Below are 17,585 nucleotides of genomic sequence, written 5' to 3' on the forward strand. Positions count from 1 at the left end.
ACAGATTGAGTATGAGAATCTGCTTTTTAACCATACATTTTATGTATACATTTGATGAAATCTAAACACAGAACAAGTATTTCCGATTTCAGTTCAGCTCCCAGATTGAAATATACTGCAAATGTAAAATACACACCAGATTTCAAAGACTTAGTCCAACAACAACAAAAAAGTAAAACATTCCATTAATAATTTTTTAATTAATTACATGTAAAATGATAATATTTTTTATATGCTGGGTAAAATAACATCTACTATTACAACTCATTTCACCTTTCTCTTTATGTTCCTAAACGTGGTAGTAGAAGATTTGAGATTACACATCACTGGGACAGGCAGCGCTGAAACATGCATGAATTCTCCCATTTGGCTCCACTTCCTTTCTCATTTATTACCGGGCACCCAAGTGGTCCTGAACCCCGCTTTTCAGTGGTGGCTTCCTAGCCCCGGTCAGCTTTTCGCTTCCTTCCTAGGAGTTCACACTACCTATTTCTTTCAGTCACTCCCGCAGAGTAGTTTTGAGGTTCCGAAAGGTGAGAACCCGGCGACTTTACAAGAATGACACTGCAATTCCAGACGCCGGCCGCCAGAGGGAGCGGTGTTGCCACCTTGGTTGCCAAGCAACTCGTGGCCCGGAAGCAATTCCCTGCCCCGCCCCGCGGTGACCCGCGCAAAGCGACTACCGGCAGGGCGGGCGGGGCTCGCGGCAAGCCGGCCTCGGCGGCGGCGGCGGCGCGATGACCACGCTCCGGGCTTTCACGTGCGATGACCTGTTCCGCTTCAACAACATGTGAGTGAGCCCCCCGGGGCTGACGCTGGTGGCTGCATCCCCTTTCCCGGGCCGGGGCCCGCGGCCCGCGGGAGCCACCCCCGCCGGCCGCCATTGGCGCCTCCCTAGGGGCCGCGGAGTCAGAGCCGGGGCGGGGACGGACGTGCGGAGCTCCCCGCTGACCTTGGCTGAGGTGCTGAGACTTCATCCTGCATCCTTGCGTGCTCGTTGGGGCCAGGGCAGTGCGCGGGCGTCCTGTCGCGATGGCTGTCCCGAGGCGCCCGCGCGAGTGGTAGGAGGTGGGGGAGCGGCCGGAGCCCAGCTCTGGTTCTGCCGCCTGCAGCCAACGTCCGGCCAGCTGACTCGGCTTCGTCTTCTGTGCAGCGGACAGCACCGAGGCGCCCGCCGCGGAGGTCGTTGCGAGGTCAACAGCTAAGTGTTTTTTTGGGAATACGGACGTTGTGCAGCCCACCTGGTGATGGTTAATCAGTACCCGAGTGAAACCTTGTGATGGTGGCACCGACCGCCGCCGTTCCTTTCTTGGTCCGGGTTGGTTTTTGTGCGTTTTGTTACCAAAGCGGCGCATCCAGCCTGGAAAACTTTGTGTTGTGACGAGTCGGGGCATAGGGCACATGCTGGTGGAGACCCGCTGTGTGTACTTTCTTTTAGTCCGTGTTAAGGCAGGACCTGTGACTTGCAGGCACATTTTTTTTTTTTTTTTTAAGAAAAGATTTTATTGTGGAAGTTTCTGAACATTTAAAACGTCGACAGAATTTTACCCTGAACATCTAAAGACACATCTGCTGGATTCTACAGTTAAGCGTTTTGTTCTCATATATCTCATATATCTATCTGTCCATCCACCCACCACCTACCTACCAACCAATCCTAGATCCACTTTCAAGACAGCTGGGTGGGTCAGATTCAAGTGTCAAGAGAATGGCAAGAAGTTGAGAGGAGTTGGCTAGAAATCTTTCAAAGAGGGAGTGAGCCTTGAAGGATGGATAAAATGTTGGCAGTGATGAGGAAGTTCTGGAGAAGGAAGCAGGTGTGAAGGTGAGAAAACCTAGAGTGTGGCCAGACAACTGAGAGACAAGTGTGACTGTGGTAGGGGGTTTCTCTGAGCGGCCAGAGGAACTGGTGAAACTGGATTTTTGCTCCTTCGCTGGAGGGTTCAGACTTGTTTGTTGGGAAGAATTTTCTAATGAGCCTCTCCCACAAAGCAGTGTAACTCAGGTGAGTTGTGTTGAGCTCCCGCTGTGCCTGATGGGTGCTGGCACTTGTAATAACCCATGTAATCCTCACAGTTCTCTGAAGAAGATGCTCTCAGTATCCCCATTTTTTGTATGAGTCAACTAAGGTACTGAGAGTTCAAGTCAGTTGCCCCAGGTGATAGAGCCCTGTAGTGGGAGTGGGTGAAGCAGGGAATCTAATCCAGGAGATTGGCTGTAGAACAGTGGTTCTTTCAGAGTGGTCCCCAACCACCAGGGAACCCTTGGAAAATGCAAATCGTCGGCTGTTTAAGGGCCAGTGCTCTGGAGCCCTAGCTCTTCACCACAGAGCTGTGTGGAATGTGAGGCGATTGATTAGAGGAGGTATACCAGGCAGGTGAGCCACTTAGGATGTCCTGGCAAGGGCCCAGAGATGATGACTTGGCAGAGGTTTGGGTCTGGGAGGTGCCGTTGGGGGGAGGGGCAAGGCGCCTTGAAGCTTCAAGAGTGTACAGGGCAAAACCTTGTTTTAACTGTAGATCTGGGGAGGCTTAGCCCTAATTTTATATGAAAATGAATATAGAAGAAAGAAAATAAGCACAAACACTTACAATAAAACTTTAGATGTCAAAGAATGGTCTAGCTTGTTAAGGCCCCTTCAGAATATGCCATTGGGAACTCCTCTTCCCATGTCCTCCAACTTCACACTTTGATTAGGGCACTTTCATAGAGAACACTGAGAATCACCGGATGAGGGTGCTGCAGTAGGAAGTGAAGATGCCGTGGATGTAGAAGCACTGCGGTTAACTCAACAGGTGTTTTACTCATTTTTGGATGGATATCTTCATGCCTACTGTGCATCAGTGCTAGAGACACAGCAATGAACAAAGCAAAAAAATGTTACCTTTATGGAATTTACATTTTGGAGGGGGTGGGGAGGGAAGTACGACTGTAGCACTTATTATTCAGTCCAAAGAAAAACATGAAAACAGGGAAGGGAAATAGGGAGTGAGTGGGGATTCAGCTTTAGGTAAGTGTTTAGGGTAGGTGTCACTGCAGAAAGACCTAGGGAGATGAGGGAGTGAGTCCGGTGGATATTGGGGGCAGGAGAACTTCCAGGCAGAGGGATTGGTAAGTGCATAGGTACCTGTTTCTGACTGGAGGAGGCAGCCAGGGTGGCTGGAACAGAGTGAGAGTGGGAGCATGAGGTCAGAGTCACAGGGCTAGATCTTGGAGAGGCTCTCCTAGGAGTTGGGCTCCTCTGCGAAGTTCATTGAGATACCCAGGTGGGGAAGTTTGGGCTAAACATAGAAATTTGGGTGGAGGGAGGCAACATTATGTAGATGGTATTAAAACCAGGAGGTTAGGGGCGCCTGACTGGCCCAGTCAGAAGAGCGTGTGACTCTTGATGTCGGGGTTGTGAGTTCAAGCCCCACGCTGGGTGTAGGGATGACTTAAATAAATAAATGTTAAAACAGAAAACAAAAACTGAGAGGATAGGTGACATCAGTGGTGGAATGACTGTGGATAGGAAAAAAGAGGCTCCAGGACGGTGCCTTAGGTGTCAAGTGTTGAAGGAGACCTGGTGGCCCGGTGAGTTGGGAGAAAAAGCCAGTAGTGGGTCTGAGAAGCTGAGCAAGGAGAGCATTTCAAGTGGAGGGAGTGAGGAGCCATGTAAAGAGCTGCTGATGGCTAAATGTGCAGTGTGTGTGTACGATTATCCCAGGAGAGGAGAACTGTGGGAGCAGGAATCTGGGCACTGAGGGGGTGGATCTGCTCACCAGCAGTCCAGGCATGGTCACAGGAGAGCGAGTAGAGAGGGGCACAGACGCTTGAGGTACAGGTGGGTGGGTTTGGTGGTGGGATCTTGGTGAAGCTTTCTGCCTGCTGTTGTGTATTCTCTGTGTGAAACAGGAAGCAGCCGAGATTGGAAAGGGGTGGCCTTGGAGAGTTGAGGCAAGATGAGAGGCTTATAAAGTAGTCGTTGAGAGGTGTGGGAGAGTGTATTCCCACACTGTATGGAGCAGTGATCAGCTGTGGCTGGGGCTTTTCAAGCTTCTGCAGGGTCAAAGTGATTTTCGGGATAACACTAAGATGGGTTTTTTGCCTTTTTCATTGTCTCACAAGTGCACAGTGGAGTTTCCAGTTGTGTGACTTGCAGTACCAAGCAATACAGACACAAATGTGAGAATCCATCTGCCTTCTCTTAAGCTAGACATTAAGAAGATCTGTAAAATTGTTAAAACCATGCCACTCTTGTCGCTAAATTTTGTACTTAAAAAAAATTTTTTTTAAGTGTTTATTTTTGAGAGACAGAGCATGAGCGGGGGAGGGGTGGAGACAGAGGGAGACACACAGTCCGGTAGCAGGCTTGTTTCAGGCTCCCAGCTGTCAGCACAGAGTGGGCACAGCACACCTGAGGCTCAAATTCACGAACCCCAAGATCATGACCTGAGCCGAAGTCGGATGCTTAACCGACTGAGCCACTCAGGTGCCCCTAAATTTTGTTCTTGAAAGTAGGATGACTTTTCAGTTAAAAAAAAAAAAAAAAAAAAAAAGGTTTTATTAACATGTAATTGATTTATTATTTTAAAATGAATATTAAAAATTTAAATATCCATAGATATAATCCACATAAACAGAAGTTCTTTGGGGGTCCTTATTAGTTTTTGAGTGTAAATTGGTGCTGAAACCGAAAAGCTTGAGAACTGCTGGCCTAGAGAAGTGCATTGGTAAGGGTCCCAAGAAAGAATCTGACTGGGTATACAAGAGGTAGATTTTCAGGTGGCTGGTTTTGAGTCTGGCAAAGTAGTGGTTCCATTAACTGAATAGGAAAGTGAGGGGCAGAGCTCTTTGTAGACAGACCATAGGTACATTGTAAGAACTGCTGATTTGGGACTGTTGTGATCTGATACGCTAGAGAAACAAGTGCTGAGCGCACCAGAGTCAGATCCAGGAGTCTCCCTCCAAAAGTTTAGGGATGGGGTGGTGGGAAGAGGAGGTGAGAATGTAGAAGAGAGGGGAGCAAACACCTAGTGGTGAGAGGCCCACACTGAGTGGACGGAATAAAGGAGAAAGGAGTTGTCAGGGAAGGCCTAGAGATTGGCTGGAGGGACCCCTGCCAGATGCTGCAGGAGCTGGTTTTACCTTCTGTTTGTGATTTACATGTCTGGTTGGGCTCCAGTTCCATTAATGATTTATTGTCATTAGAAAATGGAAGGTTTCGATCAGATGTATTAAATAGAAAGTAATTTGTAAAGGAAGAAACAGTTAAATGAAAACGTATAGGTATCTTTATAGTGGCTGTGATGGCTCAGTTTGGCCATTAGGTAGCTTACACCATCCTCCTTGCCCCTAAATTTGGTTTTAAAGTTGTGGATTTGGCATGTTTTGTGTTCCTTGTGCATGTTTTCAGTTTCAGTGTCTTATTTAAACTGGTTTTGTCAACACTGCTTACTATTGACATTTCTTTTGTTTCTTTTAGTAACTTGGATCCACTTACAGAAACTGTATCCTTTTTTAAAAAAAAAAAAGTTAAATGAAGGCTTATTAGGAGTAAGGAACATGGAGGAACAAAGGAAAAAATAGGCTTGAGTATAGAAAAACTTTAAAACTTGTAGTCCTGGAAACATAAGCAATAGTGAAAGCATTTAAAAAAAACCAAACTGGGAACAAGAGTTGTCTTAAATCTGCCTGACAAGCTGCTAGTATAATGACCTCCTAAATCTTCAGCAGTGCAGCAACACTGCCTACCTTGCCCCTGGGTAGGAAGTATGGCTCCATGCAACAGAAAGCAGTGACTTCAGCAAGATGGGTTATTACTCTCTGATGTGAATGAAGTCTGGAGGTGATGAGTGGTCTGTGGTGGTTTCATGAAGTCACCGGTGACCCAGCTGTGCATTTTAACCACTGTACCACTCCCAGGGTGGCCTTGGCATTCCTGTCTCAGCTGCCAGAGCAAATGGCATCACATCCATGTTCCTGGCAGGAGGATCAACAGAGGGGAAGGTGAGAGAGACCTTCCCTTTCAGGAGTACCTTTGGGAAGTACCACACAGGACTTTCTGTATCCCATTGACTAGAACTTGCTTCATGCCACACTTACTAGCTGTAACAGTCTGGGAATGAGCCCAGCTTTACATTAGGGCTTGTTACTAAAACAAAAGATCTGGGGTAATAATTAGCAATATCTACCATGTTCCCCAATAGAAGAATGGGCAAAGATGTGTGAGGTTGGGGTGCTCTGGGTTATGTCTCATTAGCAGACAACCCCACATTCTCAGTGGCTTAAAACAAAGTTGGATTTCTAGCTTATACTCCATATCCATTGCAGGGTAGGAGGGTAATATTGACTGATAATTTAACAAAAGAGGGCACAGTTCAGGCTCACAGTTCAGTCAAAAGACATGGAAATTAAAACCAAAATGAGATGCCATGTTTTATTTTGTTGTTTAAACCTGAGTCCTCTGTGTAACGTTTATTCATTTCTGAGAGAGAGAGAGAGAGCGCGCGCGAGCATGCATGAGCAGGTAAGGGGCACAGAGAGGGGGGTGGGACAGAGGATCTGAAGAGTGGGCCTTGCGCTGACAGCAGCAAGCCTCACATGGGGCTGGAACTCACCAACTGTGATATCATGACCTGAGCTTAAGTCGGACACTCAACCATCTGAGCCACCCAGGTGCCTCTAATGCCATGTTTCATCTATCAAATTATCAAGGATTTAATGAAATGATAAAACTCAGTGCTGATGAGGGTAAGAGCAACATTTTCATAAATTGCTAGTGACAGTATAAACTGCTTGCTGCGGTCTTTCTGGAAGGTGCTTTGGCAGTGTAATTAATACACAGTAATTCCATTTCCCGGAAGCTGAAAATAATAGTAGAGTCAATTATGTCAGGAATTGACAAACTAGGTGCATAGGCCAGATGTGGTCCACTGCCTATTTTTATTTTTGTAAATAAAATTTTATTGGACACAGCCATGCCAAATAATTTACAACCTGTCTGTAGCTTTGTCGAGACTGTCCAGTTTGAGTAGATGCAACAGAGAGCATATGGTCCACACGGCCTTGAATATTTAACTATCTCTCCCTTTATAGAAAATGTTTGTTAACCCCTGAGTTATGTGTTACAGAATTATAATATTAAAAATTTGCAATAACATTCATACATAACAATAAGGAAATGGTTAAATGAATTATACTATATTCACGAAGGAATTTAAAAAGATTTTTTGAGAAACTGAAAGTAACCCAGATGTCTCTTTCAAGAGATAGGATATTTAAATTGTTCACACAGCGGAGTGCTATACAGCACTTATACACTATACAGCACTGTACAGCTATTAACAATTAACTATAGGTATAGGCAACAACAAAGCTACATATCAGAAACAAAGTTGAGTGAAAAAGCAAAAATATCAAGAATTTCATTTGTATTTCAAAAATTATGACCTTTTAAAGACCCCTCCAGAGGTGCCTGGGTGGCTCAGTCAGGTAAGTGTCCAACTCTGGATTTCGGCTTAGGTCATGATTTCAGTGTTCATGAGATTGAGCCCTGAATCATGCTCCATGCAGTTCGGAGCCTGCTTGGGATTCTCTCTTTCCCACTTTCTCTGCTCCTCCTCTGCATGCACTTTCTCTCAAATAAATAAGTTTAAAAAAATAAAGACCCTCTCCGTGTTTAAAAAAAAATTTGTTTTGAATGGCCGAAAAACTTCCACTGTATAGTAAGGTAAAGTATTAGGATGCGAATCAACTTGCATGGTATGTGTCTAGTTACGCTTAAAATTTACAGTAAAAGTCCCATTATCCAGGTGAAGCCATGTTTGAAAATAATCTGCCAGGTCTTCATGATTGATGAACGGCATCTGGGCTCCTCCCCTAGCAGGAGAGGCAGTTATGGTGTGAGTCAGTGGCTGTATGGTGAGAAGACTGGCTGGCCTGCTGTGTTAAGGGTTATGTTTGAAGAGTGCTGAAAATAACAGCTGTCCTTCAGAGAAGTTTGAAGAATATATTGCTGAACAGGTTTTATGGGAACTTAAAAATGTGATTGGTGGTGCCCCTCAGAATTCCATCAGCAAGCTTACACTAAGAAGAAATACAAGAATGAGCACATATCAGTAAGGATGCCAGGGTTGAAGAGTTACATAATGAGCAAATTATTCAGGCATTCACTCTTAGGTCAGCTTTTATTTGTAGTACCAGAAAATGAGAATTTGAGTCAATGGAGGGGAAACACAACAGGGTAACTGTTAAGTTGACTCTAGAAGTGATTAACTTTTAAAGTTATTTTCACAGTCACACAGCTGAAGCTAAAATAGGAACTAATCCCTAATTTTCTAGTGCAATTATGGAAAAGTAAATGTATTGAGTATCTACTTTGTGCCAAGCACCAGGGATGGAGTGAACATGACATTCATATTCAAAAGGGAGAGAGATAGTAACAAATACCAGGTGATGGTAAGTGCTGTGCAGAGATTTAGATACAGTGTGATCTGTATGGACACAGAAGAACTTGGGAGTCCAGGTTCTCTGCTTCGTATTACATGGTGTTGTCTCCATTCACATTCGAAGTTATATATTCAGTCAATTTTGTTATAAATTATTAGTGCTAACCTAAATATTTAATGTACTGACATGGTTATGGTTATCAAAATTATACATATATAGGACTGGGGATAAAGTAATAATATATTTTTTAAAGGAAACTTTCTTCATAACACTCCTTTTATTAAGAGTACTTCTTACTGTCAATTACTTTCCACACTCCTTAACAAGACTCTAGTATGGGATTCCTTTTTATTTACAGTACCTCGCCCACTGGCCAGAGTATTTCATTGTTGCAGAGGCACCTGGTGGAGAGTTAATGGGTTATAGTAAGTATAATACCAACCACTACAACATTTTGGATAGGCAGTTGAGATTTTAGTATAGGTTTCAACTGATTTAGATTGATTGCAGAATTGCAAGTATAATCATGATGCCTAGAATTCTATTTTTCAACCATTTGACAGCTTGATGATGCCTTCTATGTTTGAAGCATTGTGCTAGGTAGGCCCCAGGGGGATACAGCACTGAACCAGACAGACATGGTCTCAGGCTTTTTAGATCTATGTTTATGTTACATTTCTACATGGTTTGTTTGGTACATAATATAGGGATGGTAGCATCTTCATTGAATTAGTAGGGTTACTAGTGAAAATTTGAGCTGTGCATTATCTATTGGTGTATACATAACCTACCCACCTACGTAAAATGTAGATATTTTAAAAATATATGTTCTGATTCTGAAATGCAGATATTTTTAAAATGTATGTTCAGTTAGTTGTGTTTTTGGTGTTATTCTTTTTAAAGAAAAAAAACCTTTTTCTAATTCTCATTCTACAACTAGATTCAGCATTATAAGTGAGATTTAGATAAAAGCACCAATAACCATTAGCTAGATGACTTTCAATGTTACTTAACTAAAATTTGTCATTAGTTTCCTTTATAATAATAATGTACCAACAGTCATTCTGTATTTTTGTGTAAATCCATGTGTTTAATTACTGAATGCAATCTTTTGTTGGCAGTTATGGGTAAAGCAGAAGGCTCTGTAGCTAGGGAAGAATGGCACGGACATGTCACAGCTCTCTCTGTTGCCCCAGAATTTCGACGCCTTGGTTTGGCTGCAAAACTTATGGAGTTATTAGAGGAGATTTCAGAACGGTGAGATCTTGCTTTTTAATTAATAGTTTGACTATTTTTCTCATAGTGAACATTTATAAGATTTTTTCCATTCAGGCTGAATATTGTACTTTACAGTTTACAGAATTTTCATTTTCAGTCTTTAGTAGTCAAATATTCATAGTAGTAGTACAGTCCCTATTTTGCCACTGAGGAAGATTCAGGCAAAGTGAGTGACCTACCATAGGCTTATTATATGCTTGGCAATTGGTGCAAAGACTAGCTCTCAAGATTTCTTTTAGTGGCAGAACGTGGCAGATGTTCCTGAATTCGGTTAACATCATCCTTGGTGTCTCAGTTATTTTTTTCCACGGTGCCCCTAAGGCCAAAAAAATCCTCTAGTTTAATTTCAAGTTATGTCCTAACTGCTTAGTAAGTATTTATGGCCTGATAACCTAGTAGCTATTTGGAAAAAAATAAACAAATTGAAAGAAAAAATATTTTTATTTCATTGTTAAATAACTGGTTATCTATAGCCTTTTGAGCATTGAAGGACTTCTCATACCTTGGAAACCGATTTGACACAACCACCTGCATTCTTCTTTCATACTGATTTTCTGGTTGTATTGGGTTCTTTTAATCATAGGAACTGCTAAAACCTGGCTTCATAAAGATACTTTGTCACCAAAAGGAATGTAACACCATGTAATGCTGCATTTGTGAGTTATATCAAACTAGTAGTTTAGTTTGCCAGTGTCTAACATGAAAGATTTGTCTGTGTTTTCCCCAAACATCTGAAATATCCTACAGCACCTCTAAGAGTTTGGGCCACCTTAGAGCACAGTTTGGGGACTGCCAGCATTAGGGCTTTTTAAAAAAAAGACCTGTTGTGTATGTGAAACACCTTCATTATGTGAGATAAAAGTAATGTAATTAAAAGACTCCTACCAGCTCCCATTGTAAAAAAGAGGTAAAAGATGTATATACGAGTTTAATCAGTTGTCAAGCTGCCATTTATTTTTTTCTCTTAATGCCTAGAAATATATAGGGAAATATAGGGAAGGGAACATTTGCTGAGAAAGGCTCTTGAGGCTTTCCACTTAATGGACTTAATAAAGGGAAGTTTTAAAGGAATAACCATGGCCTGAAAATGCTCTGGGCCAAGTTGGGCACAAGAGAAACTTGAGATCATTCAGGGAAGAGATGGCATTAGCTGAAAAAGAAGTCAATTGTAGTCCTTAAGAATTTAAAGAATTCTCCCTGGACTGAACAAGGAAGAAGAGAAAATTTTTAGTTTACACACATTTGTTAATGGCGTTAAAGTATTTGGCATTATTGTATGGTGGACAAGGAGTTAAGAAATGGGTTCTAATTAGCTATCCACTCTATGCATATGATTAATGTATTTATGGGATAGAATCTCTCTCATAGTAGAAAACCACCAAGCTCCCTTCTTTTCCAGGTTCTAAATCTTCATTACTTTGCAATAGTTCAGATTTGTGCGTGTATGTGTGTGTACCTAGCTACATACACACATACATACATACATGTACTTTTTAAATATATACATTAAAACAGAAACTATAATTTCCAAACAGAAAAAGTGGAATGAGAAAAATCAGTCCATAAGGAGAGAAAAAGGAGATTAAAGTGGTAAAACAAAAAGCATGAAATAAGATGGTAGCTATGAATCCAGATATAATCAGTAAATACAACACTAAATGGACTAATTACTCTAGTTAAAAGACAAAGGAAGACATGCTAAGTAAAGCCAGTCACAGAAAGACAAGTACTGTGTGATTCCACCTATATGAGATATTTAATACAGGTAAATTCAGAGAATCAAAGAGTGGAATGGTGGTAGTCAGAGACTGGGGGGCAGGGGGAAAATCAGTAAGCATAAAGTTGTAGCTAAAGAGGATGAATAAACTCTGTAATCTGTTGTACAACATTTACCTATAGTAAAAAATGTACATTTAAAATTTATTAAGGGAAAACTTCATGTTAAAGTCGTCTTACAACAGTAAAACCAAATAAAATTGAAAAGACAAAGACTGTCAGAACTATATTCTATTTACAGGAAATATGTGTAAAAATTAAACATACAGGAAGATTGAAAGAAATTTTTTAAATTGTCATGTAAAATTCTAACCAGAAGACAGTTGGTGTACTTAAATTAACGATAGTCACATAGTTCAATAATTAAAGGAGAAAAAAAGGGTCATTGGATAACAGGTAAAAGATTTCATGTATCAGGAAGATGTAATAATTACTAATTTTATGTACACGGTGACAAGGTAAAAATGAGAAAATTGATAAAAATACAAGGAGAAAGAATATAAAGCAAATCATTACTACAATGAGAAATTTGCAACATGCTTTCTGCTAGAATGATTAGAAATTAAGGGTATAGAGTAAGTGTCAGCACTTTTTCTGAGCCAGATAGATACCTAGACTTTACAGGCCAGCTAATATCTCATGTGTGTGTATGTGTATGCATTAAACACTCTTTCAAAATTTTAAAAACTGTTCTTAGTTTGAGAAGTCTACCAAAATAGGTTGCAGGCAGACCCCCTTCCTTAACAGATTACAATCAGTACCTAAAAATCTTTGCAGAATGTTAGGCTTCGCTGGTAAATTTTACCAACTATTTAAGAAATAAGTTCAGTTTTACACAAAGAAGGAACGTTCTTCAGTGTTTGTTTTTTTTTTTTAAGACTAGAATAACCATGATAATAAAACCTGACAAATATGAGGAAGGAAAATTTGAAAAAAAATCACTCATTATAGATGCAAAAATCCCAGAAAAATCTTAGCAAAATGGATTCAGCAAATTCATAAAAAAGGATGATATATCAGGGGAAGGTTGTTTTTAACATGTGAAAATCTGTTGGACCATATTAATTAAGAACATTTGTTATTTCAGTAAATGCAGAAAATGCTTTGATAAAATCCAATTGATTAAAAACTGTTAGTATAGAAGGGGAGAACTTTCATAACCTAAAAAAAGAGTATCTACCAAAAACCTGTAGTAAATATTAGCAATGATGCATTGAATGCTTTCTCTTTGAAATTTGGGACAAGGATGCCTATAGTTACCCCCTTTTTGGTAATTTACTGGAAATCCTAGGCAACACAGTAAAGCAAGAAAAATATATGAGAACTGAGAAAAACCAAAACTCTTATTTTTATACATCTAATATTGTACAAACAGAAAACCACAAGAAGCTACAAATAAATGTTTAGAATAAAAGTTAAAGTTGTTGAATAGTCAGTATAAAATTCAATCATTTCTATAAAAACAGTAAAATTTAGGAAAAGATGCCAGTTATAATGGCATCAATACATTAAGCCCTTTGGAAGAATCTTAACAAAAGCTCTGTTAGAGGTCTCTGAACTTTCTAACACGTTACCAAGAGACCGTAAAGATGACCTAAGTGGAGAGATAACCACCTGTAGTAACATGGAAGGCTAAACTGGTATTGATCCACAGAGCCAATGTAACGGCAATCAAAATCTCAAGTCCTTTTTGTGGGACTTGTTGATTCTGAAACTTACCAGGGGAATGGAAGGAGTCAAGATTGCTTGAGCAACAAAATGGGCGGGTTTGCCCTTCCAGGTATCAAGATGTAATGAGTAAGCTGTGTGTTAGTGCTGGAGTACTAGTTTAGACTAGTGTAAAGAACTGGCAGACAGATGCAGGAATGTATGGATTGACATACCTCAGAGGAGGCAACTGAAGATCAGCAACGAAGGGATACACTTCAGTAAAGATGGTGGCACGATTAGATAGCCACATGGGAAAAAATTTTCCCAGATTACTAGTACCTTACAATACACAATTCCAGATTTATTGAAAACCTAGATTTGAAAAGTAAACTATCACCCATTTTAAGATAATAGAGGAGAGTTCATCCATGACCTCAGGGTAAAAAGAACTTAAACCATAAAAAGGCTAACTGTAAAGGAGGTTCATATTGCAACTTCATTGAAGTGAAAGAACTTTGTTCATCAAAAGATATATAATAACAAGTCAGGCCACAAATTGGGAAAAATTTTGCAGCAATCATTTATACAATGTCAACTATTCAGAATACATGGAGAACTACAGCTTGGGGCGGGGGGGGGGGGGAGAGAAAAAATGTGTGAAAGACCAGTAAGGACAGTACGAAATGAGAAATCTAAATGGCCTACAAAAATACAGTTAGCCTTATTAGTAATGAGAAATGCCAATTAAAATTGCCCCACGATACTTAAGAGATTTTCAAAAATAAAAGTGTCTGATAAACAAAGCCTTGGTACTGTGGGAATGGAGTCTTCCCCTCCTCTGGGAGTATAAGCTGACTGGGAAATGGGCATTAACTAAAGCAACTGAAGACGCCCCCATGAGCCACTGACCACACCCCTAGTTGTAGACTGTACTGTACCATGAGACATACAATAAAAATACAGCAGCATAGTTTGTAATAGTAAAAACCGGATTATCTGTGGGGAATGGGCAACCTGTAGTATATATCCATCCATGCAATGGAATGCTAAACAAAGGGAAGATAAATAAGATCCCAGCTACACCAAGGCTGACTCCCACTTAGAGGCAAATCACCAAAGGCTAAAAGTTCAAAATAGGAAAAGCTGTAGTAGGTGGTGAATTTACAGCAAAAACCAAGGAGCTAACGAGCACAAGAGTCAGGACCTCTGGGTAAAGGAGGTGGCTGTCACTGACAGAGAAAACTGAGGGCTTCATGGCTGCCAGTGTCCCGTATTTACACTTGGGCCATGGCCACATGGGTGCTTGTTGTTCAATATCTTTAATTTGCACGTATGGGTGAAAAGTATTGTATCGCTAGTTGATAAAATGAGCATGTCAATTACTATGATATAAAATACACAGTAATTTAAGACAGAATTGTGGCTTAAAAATGCTTTTTAAGTTTGTCTTTTAAGAAAATCTAGGTTTTAAAATGTTAGTATGCAAAAGAAACTTACCTCTTTGTACTGCGAGATAATTGTCATAAATCCTCAGAAGTAAAAATTGGCATGAGGTAATCAGCTGCAAGGTTCTAATACTACCATTCTATGAATGGTAGTCAAAGCAAACTAAAAACAAGTGTTGTTTTTAAAAATAAGTATTTTCTAGAATTTCTCACATTCTAACATTTTCCTTTTTTTTTTTTTTTTTTTAAAGAAAGGGTGGATTTTTTGTTGATCTCTTTGTAAGAGTATCTAACCAGGTTGCAGTCAACATGTACAAGCAGCTGGGCTACAGCGTATACAGGACAGTCATAGAGTACTATTCAGCCAGCAATGGGGAGCCTGACGAGGATGCTTATGGTGAGCTCCCTTCCGTGGCAGTATCCCCAAGAAGCCACCAGAACATTTACATTCATTCTACAGACTGAAATAGTTATTTTAGTAAATGTTAAAGAATATTTGTTGGACTTAATATTTTAAATTTGAGCATTATCTAATATTTAAATCTCCCTTAACTCCTTTATGAACCTATCACTGGTTAGCTTACATTGACTAACCAATGATTAATTACTATCAATTGTTTTATTATGTTACAGGGATGTTAATTTTACTGAGATTCTCACAAAAGAACATTTGTTTGAAGAGCTGAGTACTTGTGACTAAGAGTCTCATTTAAATACATTTCTCTCAGGGTCTAGGGGACAAACCTTTTATGGGAACTTTACATATGTATACCCTTCAGATTTCATATATTTTGATATTTGGGTATTTACATTAAATTTTGCTTCCTAACAGATATGAGGAAAGCACTTTCCAGAGACACTGAGAAGAAATCCATCATACCATTACCTCATCCTGTGAGGCCTGAAGACATTGAATAACCATGGGCAGTGGTTCTTAGGCTGATGCTCCAGATATTTTATGGACAATATTGTTTTCATTGGATGATCCCGGAGCGCTATTAGGAGAAAAGTAATTATTTAGGTCTTGCAGATTTCAAGAAAATACAGGTTATAAATTTGAGTCTTATTGTTTCCAGTTAGCAATATCATAACTATTAAAGCTGTTCACTGTAATAAAATTCCGTCAAAAAGGCAGCTAGGTCAGATGGAAACATTTTAGTATTTTGGTTCATAATATTCACTATATAAGGGGAAAAACTTGCTCCAGTCTCCTCCTAACTTCTGTGCCTGAGAACCACTGCTGCATACATATTTTTTATTTTGTATTATCTGTTAATTGAAGCTTTAAAAGCATATATGAAATGTATAAATCTAAAATGTATAATAAAACGCATTGTTGACCCTATGAATGTGTTCTGGAAACTTGGTCATTTATAAAATTCAGTCTGGATTGAGAAAGGCCATCATTTAGGATATGATGTTTCTTTTGTTCCATATAAAGCCTTATTTTTTAAAAATTTTATTAAAAAAATTTTTTTAATGTTTATTTTTGAGAGAGAGCATGAGGAGGAGAGGGGAGAGAGAGAGGGAGAGACAGAATCTGAAGCAGGCTCCAGGCTCTGAGCTGTCAGCATAGAGCCTGACATGGGGCTTAAACTCACGGACTGCAAGATCATGACCAGAGCTGAAGTCGGATATTTTTAAAAGCAAACGTGAAAATCCCTGCCCAGTGTACGTACGCATCCTTCTTATTGCATAGTAAATTCTTCCCAGATACTTGATAGTGTTAGCCCCACATCTTTTGTCTCCTCTCACACTACTTTGCTTAGATCCTGCCTTTTCAAAATATAAAAGGACATCACAGTTTCTAATTCTTAAAGGCCATGAAACTATGTAATGGGCCAACCACTTACCTTCAGGTATAGTTTTCTTCAGCTGTAATATCTGAAAATATCCAGTGAACAGAAGTAAACCCCACAGAAATGATTACTAAACAGTTTTTCCCTCTGAAAGGACTTACTCTGGTGGAGTTGAGAGTAAGAGAAATGAATCTTTTATGTTTCTCCCATGAGAAGGTAACCTTTTCCTTCATGCGTGACACTAATCAGAAAGTGGTATTATGAGCTGACGTTGGAAACATGACCAATTTTTGTTCTTATGTAGCATAAGAACAGGAAGCATAAGAACAGTGTATGTTCTAACAGCTTATGTAAGCATAAGAACAGCATGCAGCATAAACAGGAAAGAATTGTAGGAAGACTCTAGTCACTTATATTAGCATTTTGACCTGCTTTCATCTTACCCCTTGACTCTGCACTTAGCCAAAGGGTATTAAAATCACAAGTGTTCCTCCTCACCAAGTAGACCTCAGGACTCCATAGTCAGAATCCATCTGATACCCAGCAGCTGGGGTGACACTGGTACAGTGACTGAAGCAGTGAGGCTGAACACACGTTTGTCTTTTACCCTGACAGTCCTACATTCTCCCTTCAAACACTAGCTTATTTTCAAGATAAAATTTAGTAATATACAGACTAGCTTTTTTTATTCCTTTGGGTGAAATTTTTGCAAATTTAATAGGTTTACCCAATTAAACAAGTAAATAAATTTGCCAATTGCCTTTACCGGTGACAAAATATTCTTGAAGGTAACAATTCTGGTCAAATAGCTCAGGCACTGAACAAAACAAAAAGCAGGCTTGAGAAATCAGGCCAGATTAAAGAAAATAAGATCAGTTAATTAAGGTACATACTATACTACTTGCTTGAGGATATGAGCAATGTGTCCGCAAATATGTTACCATCTCTGCTTTTTCTTTTTTAGAATTATAGTTGGTTATCTACCTTGTTTCTCACATGCTCTAAACCAAGGGTAAATCACATGCATCAGGTTTTACAGTAGCTACTTTCTATAATAGCATACTAGATATTGTGGTATTCTAGGCAGACGTGATTGCCTTGTCCAGTAAGGTTGGGGAACATGCCAGCATTGCTACTGGGGATTCAAAAGGTATAGTAGTATTTACAAGGCTCTGGGAAGCTGAACTATAAAAAGATTTGATTAATA

The 17,585-nt window shown here is 40.0% G+C and overlaps 1 protein-coding gene across 6 annotated transcripts; it reads left to right on the forward strand.

Annotated features, from left to right (window-relative positions):
• The first annotated feature begins 653 nt into the window (after positions 1 to 653).
• On the forward strand, positions 654 to 15,924 carry NAA20 (N-alpha-acetyltransferase 20, NatB catalytic subunit). 6 transcript variants are annotated; one of them, XM_045445453.1, is made up of 7 exons: positions 678 to 790; positions 1,154 to 1,193; positions 5,905 to 5,988; positions 8,789 to 8,855; positions 9,552 to 9,687; positions 14,831 to 14,976; positions 15,412 to 15,924. In XM_045445453.1, the coding sequence occupies exons 1-7, from the start codon at positions 738 to 740 to the stop codon at positions 15,495 to 15,497; spliced, it is 612 nt and encodes a 203-aa protein (XP_045301409.1). In that variant the 5' UTR covers positions 678 to 737; the 3' UTR covers positions 15,498 to 15,924. The 6 variants fall into 6 exon arrangements, with proteins under 6 accessions (XP_045301411.1, XP_045301414.1, XP_045301409.1 ...); XM_045445454.1 differs by lacking the exon at positions 5,905 to 5,988 and adding an exon at positions 5,465 to 5,489 and having other exon boundaries at positions 682 to 790; positions 8,765 to 8,855; XM_045445455.1 differs by lacking the exons at positions 1,154 to 1,193; positions 5,905 to 5,988 and adding an exon at positions 5,465 to 5,489 and having other exon boundaries at positions 654 to 790; positions 8,765 to 8,855.
• Positions 15,925 to 17,585: the final 1,661 nt, after the last annotated feature.

The sequence above is a fragment of the Leopardus geoffroyi genome, chromosome A3 (genome assembly GCF_018350155.1).
Source record: "Leopardus geoffroyi isolate Oge1 chromosome A3, O.geoffroyi_Oge1_pat1.0, whole genome shotgun sequence".
NCBI classification, from domain to species: domain Eukaryota; kingdom Metazoa; phylum Chordata; class Mammalia; order Carnivora; family Felidae; genus Leopardus; species Leopardus geoffroyi.

Bases quoted from the DNA above. Each gene is read 5' to 3' on its own strand.
- NAA20 (XM_045445453.1), top strand. From the start codon at position 738: ATGACCACGCTCCGGGCTTTCACGTGCGATGACCTGTTCCGCTTCAAC. The intron at 9,688-14,830 runs GTGAGATCTTGC...TTTTTTTTAAAG, and splicing joins TTAGAGGAGATTTCAGAACG to AAAGGGTGGATTTTTTGTTG. The intron at 14,977-15,411 runs GTGAGCTCCCTT...GCTTCCTAACAG, and splicing joins GCCTGACGAGGATGCTTATG to ATATGAGGAAAGCACTTTCC.